The 8250-nt window shown below is 39.9% G+C and overlaps 1 protein-coding gene across 2 annotated transcripts; it reads right to left on the bottom strand.

The window, feature by feature from the left end:
* Positions 1-2712: 2712 nt before the first annotated feature.
* On the bottom strand, positions 2713-6710 carry LOC127313125 (uncharacterized). 2 transcript variants are annotated; one of them, XM_051343669.1, is made up of 9 exons: positions 6628-6710; positions 5305-5378; positions 5032-5209; positions 4526-4608; positions 4149-4455; positions 3977-4053; positions 3413-3466; positions 3205-3255; positions 2713-2952 (listed from the first exon to the last, which is right to left on the bottom strand). In XM_051343669.1, exons 1-7 carry the CDS (start codon positions 6662-6664, stop codon positions 3428-3430), a joined length of 795 nt encoding a protein of 264 aa, XP_051199629.1. In that variant the 5' UTR covers positions 6665-6710; the 3' UTR covers positions 2713-2952; positions 3205-3255; positions 3413-3427. The 2 variants fall into 2 exon arrangements, with proteins under 2 accessions (XP_051199629.1, XP_051199628.1); XM_051343668.1 differs by having other exon boundaries at positions 3413-4053.
* Positions 6711-8250: the final 1540 nt, after the last annotated feature.

Here is an 8250-nt window from a genome sequence, read left to right as displayed (position 1 = left end):
ACACTATTCCATCGAGGTGTTGCAGGAAGATATGACAATTTATTACGCTATCACACTATTTTTTCAGCTATTATGCTTTTGTATAAGCTGCTCCACCATATTATGGTTATTGTACCAAAAAAGGTAGCATCACAAAATAAGCATAAAAGGATAATTACTATTGCAAGAAGTCGGTTTGAGATTTTAAGCCCCTTAACCGATAAACAATTTCCATCACTATTCTCAGCTGATACCCCTCACATCCATCGCGATTTGCGTTAAAACGGCTCTTCCTCTTAACCTATCTCTCGACCACCTCCCTCCATTCCCTCCACCCATCCACGACATCCGTTGCTCGCCACAAGGCTTACCTAACACTTGATAGAGGACAAACCATATTGAACATTTAAGAATCCTAAGATAACAGTAGGAAATTTTAAAGAAATGTCAGATCATCCTCTTCGAGGAGCCGCTTGACACGAGGGCGGCGACGCATCAGGCGGTGGTCAGCCGTTCCATGAAGGCACGCAGCTACAGGGAGATGTTGTGGAGGGAGACACCATGGTGGCGACATGCAGGAAGATGGCAAAGCTTCTAAAATCTTCTATAACTAAAGCCGATGTTTGTTTACTTCAAGTTTCCTCACTTTCAAACTGAGGCGATGGCATCGGCAGCGTATCCCCGCGCACTTTCGAATGGATTGACCTCACTTTCAAACTGAGGCAATGGCATCGGCAGCATGTCCCACTCACTTTCGAACGATTGACCGCCACAGATTGACCATATCTTTTTAGATTAATCGGTTTATTAGAAAATCCGTTTTAAAATATATATAATCCACCAATAATTTAGTGGCCACGGAGAACTAAACACGATTGAATTTAAATGGTTCCCACGATGTCATAGCTGCAAATTAAAATCTATTACTATATAAGTGAGTGATTTTGTTAATTCAACAGAAAATGGAATAGAACTCAAGGAGATATTAAGCACAAATTATAGGAGAGTGCAGTCTAAACACAATATCTTTAAAAAACACTTCAGAAAGGCCATAAGTTGAGTAAAAAAGTTTAACAACAGGCCAACGGTGCATAATCAAGCAGACCCCAAATAGTATAATCATGAGCTATGAATAATACATTACGCAGTTCACCACATCTCTTGTATCTTTGGAGAGTGAGGCTCAGCCGCTTCTCAGCTCCATCACGATAACCCCTGAGGCGAATGTGTTGAGCTAGACGTACACGACGCCCGTCGAGAAGCCCTATGTCGACAACAACATCGACAACATTAGAGCTGTAATCAGAGCATTCTTTGCTGTAACAGATTTACAGAGATCTTTGTCAAAGTTATTAGGCATTTTGATGTAAGCATCATATGCTCACAATGAGTCTAAAGCAATCAGGATAATTTTTTAAATTGGTAAGCACAAACAATGAAAACAAATAATGCGCTGTCCCTACCTCGATTCCATCCTTTGTCACTTTATTTGAAAATTTACAATATTGTCTAAAAATTGTGAAGCACATGCATACATAGCACTGATTAGCAATATATACAATATCAAGTCTACTCAAATAGAAAATCAGCCGCTGATAATTAATATTGCACATGAACCAGTTCCATTAGTGTACACAAAGATTGAAAACACAAGTGGAGGAAGAGCAAACTGACTCCGTACATCGGCACAAGTGGAGGAAGAGCAATGACGGAGGCTAACCATAGGGTTTCGCTTACTTTAGTACCGAAGGTTGGAGCAGAGCTCTTCCATCGAGTACAATAGTATCCGACGGGGCGTGTTATCGCATTGCTCAACGGCCCTTGTACTCTCATGTGGGTAATGCTCTCGATATCTCTTCCACTTTCCTTTGCGTAATCCACTTGCTATCACGGGAATATTATGGTTAAGTGGCTGCGATTTCTTATTTCGTCACTTGCACATTTGTCTTTCATCGCAATATTTAAGTGCTATGCACGGCGTTTTAATAACTTTCAAATAATACCCATTGCGCTATCGCGCAAATGGCGGAGGCTAACCATAGGGTTTGGCTTATTTTAGTACCGAAGGTTGGAGCAGAGCTCTTGCATCGAGTACAATAGTATCCAACGGGGCGTGTTACCACGTTGCTCATCGTAACCGTTGGTTTATTTCAATAATGGAGGCTATAGAGCATGTAGCTCTTTCGATGGCCGTCCCATGGCGAGCTATAGTAGTATTCAACGTGTTTTGTTGGAGGAAACGCCCTCGACAGCCCTTGCACTCTCATTTGGGTAATGCTCTCGATATCTCTTCCACTTTCCTTTGGGCAATCCAGTTGCCATCACCGGAAAGTGGTTGCGATTTCTTATTTCGTTACTTGCACATTTGTCTACCTATGCATGGAGTTTTAATAAGTTTGAAATAATGTTTTGCTGTGTCGTTCTTATGTGTAAGGTTCGATGGGAGGAATGTTCCCTAAGAAAAAAAAAACATTTAGGCCGACGTTTTTTTTTAAATTAGACGCAGCACGTCCCCTAACATGTCAGGTCAGACCCGGTGCAGAGGCAAAAGCGAGACAGTTAATCATAAGGTTTACACGGCTGATGTTTATTTAGTTGTCCAAGAATTCATTAGGTCGTCGTGACCCCTTAAGCCTATATAAGCATTTTTTATTAAAAAAAAACATTCAAGCAATTATATAAAGATAACACATGTATGCTGCAGAAGCGACAATTTTTTTTTTCATCCAACCATTTGTTAATAGAAAAGAGAAAAAAATGTGTATAACATAGAAGCCAATCTCATGTTTTTTGTGCCATCAAGACATTCAATAAGTACATATAAAGTGGTGTTATTTTCTTCAATTTGAATACACCAAGATCATAACTAAGAAGCAAAGAACAGATGTGAGCAGGCCACAAAAAGTGGTCTTTATCATACTCGCATACCAGAATTATTATACATCATAACCGCAGGTTCCTCCCATACTAAGCCTAACAAACAAAACAAAAAAAATTACGATCAAATATACAGCTGAGAAAATAGAACATACATAGTGACTATAAAAAAGGTGAGAATTATTAACCTTGCTATAAGGGCATGCGTGTGATCTAACTAATATGCACATGACCTATAGTTAATATAGCTTGTACTTTGGGAAAGGGGAAAATGCTAACAGTTTTCTTTTGGATCAAACAAATGCCAGAGACAACAAACTCAAATAATTAACTAAATTGGATTAGAACCTGTAGAAATGAAATTGTGAGGCAAAAAATGAGTCCTTTGTAGACGGTGACCTGCAGACAATAAAAACACGTTTTTGTCACAACTTTCCTCTGCTCATAAGAAAGAAAACAATCAACAAGTTAAGCAAAATTACAGCTAACATTGCAAGATGATAAAACCATGGACAATCACTTGATGCTGCAAAGATGTGAAGGAAAAAGGGCTCACCTTGCTGATGTGGCCTCAAAGATGGCCTTCTTGGGGAAGGCAGTAGTTGTGGACCTGGAACAGGAAATCGAGGATGTGGTTCTTCATGTATCATGTATCAAGGCAAGAAATTAATTTCAGGCCGATTAATTGTCGCAGCCCATTACTATGTCGAGTTTTGATTCTAGTACCATGTGTGTCAACTAATTAATTTGGGCCAGAGGGGTACTATTAAAAGACAAACCATTTTTTTAGCATACATCAAGTATTAAAAAACATTGGCAATGTACTAATATATTGTATCTCATCTTGTCAATTAATTCCTTTCCTTGATATATTCAGTTGAAACGTTCCAATAACGAAAGATTTCGTATTTAACTGAAAGGTGTAAGTACGTGAGAACCAATATTTTCAGCGGCTTCATCAACAAAAAGAATTAGTTATTTTCAAATTTCATGGTACAATAAGGACTATCTATCCCACCTCCCGTCTTAACATTCAGCTGACCCAACTAATAAAACAAACCGGTCTGATAATATGAATCAACATCGATGTTAAAGAGTATAAATGCTTCTTTCTACTCACCCTCCTTCTCGCTATTATTTTCCTTTCTATAATTTTTCCTGTTGATTCATGCCTTACAGGCTCACTACTAAACCATTCTGCAAAACAGCATTTCAAGAAACAAAGTTATAATCGCACTTAAGCATGGGACATAAAGCATAATGTAAAAAAAAAGCATGAAATAAATAATAACCTGGTCTTGGACCAAAAAGGAAGCTGTTTGGACTCAGAGTGGCAGCGATAAAGGCTCCTTGTGTTGGGTCAATTGGCATCATTGTCTCACCCTGTGATATTGGAGTAGGAGAGCTTAAATATGGCATGCCAGGTTGTACTGGTTGCTGGTAGTAAGGAGCCGAGAAGGAGAACTGCTGAGGGGAGTAGAGCTGACCATCTCGACTAACACCAGCCGGTACCGGTGTCGAGATAGGAGAATAAGGAGCATAAGGATCATAGCCATAGCCACCATGGTACATCATTGAAGGGTCCTCGTTGTATACAACCTTCAAGACAGGACATACTGAGAAAAGGAACACTTCCCTGATATTCCAGAAACTAAGCAAATCAACTTACTGCTGGACCCACTTCCAATCCTTCAGCACTCGCATAGGGAGGATATACATCCCATTCATTTGGAGGGTTCTCATATCCTGGACCTGCTTATATCATGCCAGACCCAACAATATCATTCACCAACTCAAGAATAAAGTTTCAAATTTTAGAAGACATTAAAATCGTCACTGCATCAGATACTCTCTTTAAAATAAAATTAGTGAACTTAGTCCAACACTATGTATACATCAAATGAGTATAAGTTTATTGTAATTATTTGTTCACTGAAGAGGACAACTGAATCTTAATAGGTCACAGGCAATTTCATAGTTAATACAAATAGATCTTCCAGTCAATCTATGCCCAGAGAGCATCTGATGGTACATTTTTCAATTATTATTCTTCTTAGTTTTGCCATAACTATGAATGTCACATACTTTCCTTCACATACAAGAGAAAAGATGTACAAATGAACATTAACAGTCAAAAAATGCAACCTCACATATGCAGCAATATTTTTACCTCACCTTGGTAATAGAATGGCTGTGCCTGAGGGGAATACAAGTGTTGTGGATATGCAGCATTATGTTCCCCACCTATGTTGGATGTTCCAGCTTGGCCTTGTACATCACTTGGTAGATTGATAACACTTGAATCGAGTGAAATGGTGGGTTTAACAGCTTGCTCATCCTTTCTAGGAATGGCCTGAGGTAGAAAATGAATTACAAAAATCAGCAATAAAGAAGAAATGGAGTCAAAGGGTTGTACTGAATATCTTTAAAAGCATCATCAATAATGACCTGCTCGTTAGTGTTACCAACAAGAACAGGTTTTTGCTCGACCTCCATTCTTGGCTCCGGTGAACTCATCGAGCCTAAAGCAGAAAGATTAAAAAAAATAGCTCAAGCTTCAAGAATGGTATTAGTGGTATCCTATGTAGGTTTATTCCAAAAGCAGTGTTGCACTTTGTAGAGTGCCAAAACAGTGAAAGCTCATTCCAAAGAACATGTTCTGTTAAATACCTTTTTTTTGGCTCTGCAGTTTTTAAACAAACGCCTCAATCCAAAAAAAAATACTGAGGCTAAAGTAAAGCTAAGCTTGCATAAATGGCTCAAAGCAGCAAATACAGATAGCATCTTCCCAGCATATTTATATACACATACCACAGAATCCCGTTATTCAATGAATGAACAGACCAAATGTTTTACGGAGTCACATGCATCACAGATGAATATTAATACAACAGTTATAAACACCGGCACTCCAAATTCGTGCAGTTAATCATTGGCTTCCTATTCTAGCCTACCTGATCATGAGGCTAATGGAAACAATCATGCATAATAAATGTATGTCATGTCCATCATTCAGTGTCGCTACTTGTTTTTTTGGTCAAACGACGCTATATCGCAATTGAGGCCTCACCAGGCAACTGGGCCTCTCACACTTGGATCAACGGGTTTCTATAGTGTGAAACAGACATCCTACCACTACCCTCAGCTTTAGTCAGACACGTACATCTATCAGGCATAACTGTGTATCCCAGTCATGTACATAAATCATGCCCGGACCACCGGAATTAAGTGCAGACCGCTACAGAAACCATGGACACCTGACACGATTTCCACATGATAGCAGCATCGTACCCAACCAATGGAGTGCTCATCGGTAACACATACACGCGAACCACAATAGTCAACACTCAACACATGTGTAATTATTCTGGTGAATGCACGAGGTCGAAGCTCAGGCAATTCATGATGGTCGAATTCAACAGCTGACTACCGATATACTATGGCAAGAGCTTGGCATGGTACCCGGCCATCAATTACGCATGAATTCGCCCACGACAAGGTGGCAGCTGGCAAAGAGCTCGCACATCAACTCAATTGCAGCAAGATCTATGACAGGGAATGGCCGTAACACATATATCATCAAACCAAGCAGCGGCACTGCAGCGGCGACCAGCGGCAATTGCACCAATACCGCGCAGCATCCAAGATCAGCAGGCCCGGGCACAAATCACCGGATCCAAATCTCACCCGCCAACGAACGAGACGGCCGACGAGCACACACAATTATATTATAAAAAAAGAAAACAATTCCGGCAAAATGAAAGCACTCACCGCCGGCCCTCTCCGATCCAGTGTGCGCCGATTCCATGGAGGATCCGTACGCGAGCGGGAAGATAAAACCGAGAGATCGACCAACCCAAATATGGGCTGCATGGTCAAAGCCTCAAAGGCGGGGACAACCTGGGTGCGTTTTGGGGATTGGACGACCAGATTGAAACACCCCTCAGGATGGTTTTGGGGATTCATTGCATAACCAAATATTTTAAACCTGTAAAAAATGTATAATCTGAAACGCCCCTCAGGATGGTTTTGGGGATTGGATGACCAAATGGAAACGCCCCTCGGGATAGTTTTGGGGATAGCAATTGGTTCACTGAAGCCACATTTTCTTGGCAAAGTTACATAGTTGAAGAAATTGATATCCAAATATTTTCAAGTGACCAATAATATATACCTTCCTAAGGCTGGATCTCTTCCATCTGAACCAAATCCAGTAAACCTGCAAAATAATCAGCAACACAAAAGGTATATAATTTTCACTGTTTGGATCAAATGTACAATTTTTGGAAGTGAACGTTCTTTTATGGATCAAATGCACAATTTTGCATGGTAAAGTGAAATCTCAAACTTCAGTGAGAAAGGAAAGACCAAACTTCAGTGGGAAACGTAACATATCAATATACAATTAATCAATCAAAAGCGCACCTTTTACAACACAAACAATAAATAAGATGGCTTAGAATTTACATGGATACATCCATACTATGTCTAGACGAAGGAAAAAAATCACCAATACAATAATACAAACAGATAGGCAAAGATAATAAATAGAAGCAAAAAAGTAACAGGGAAAACACAAATTTCCTGGCAAACATTACCATAGACATCATAAGCTGCTGAAGGTAAATCATCATAAGCTGCTGAACCGTAGGCATCTTCAGCAATATAGCTTCTGTGTCAAAAAAAAATCAGATAAACATTTTTTTCTAGAAGGTATTACAAGCCAAATATCCTATGAATAAAAAAATAAAGGTTAATCCAAATTTATGAGTATCCCGAAGGAGACAAGATGAACATTGTTAATATTTGGCTTAATTACTTGCAAATGCTTCCAAAACGAAAGTTGGAGAAGGGACCATAGCACACGCACCAGCAACGAATGCATTCCCTGGCCGAGTCCTCCTCAACCCAGGGGTCCTTGAATTCTCAAGATAGAGCTCTTCTATTCAGCAGCCGCTACGACACAGGGGTCAAGCCAATCTCAAGATCAATCACAGCCTGCCTTCTGTCACCGCCGTTGCAGGCCTAGACCGACGCCTTGCTGCTAGACATAACATGAGCAATGGATATTATCACTATGAAATTTAAGAAGGGGGCGAAGAAAGATGCAAAACCACAAGAAAATGGCACTGGCCTAAATGATTAAGCACAAAGCTACAGATGTAGTAACCACCTTTTCTATAACAGGAGGATCACATGTAGGAGCATATGCTGATGGCATGTGTGTGAAAAAAACTTCAAATACACACGAAAAAATTGCGATTAAGGAGCTTTTCATTCCATAGCAACAGGGTTACAATCAACGGAAAGGCAATTACAGATAAAATCAGGTGCATATTCAGTCCAAATGTACTTCTCCTTTCCTTACCATAGTATGAGCACAGAGATGTGCGG

This window comes from Lolium perenne, chromosome 7 (assembly GCF_019359855.2).
Source record: "Lolium perenne isolate Kyuss_39 chromosome 7, Kyuss_2.0, whole genome shotgun sequence".
Taxonomy (NCBI): domain Eukaryota; kingdom Viridiplantae; phylum Streptophyta; class Magnoliopsida; order Poales; family Poaceae; genus Lolium; species Lolium perenne.
The sequence above is the reverse complement of the archived record's forward strand: the minus strand, read 5'-3'. Positions and strand labels throughout refer to the sequence as shown.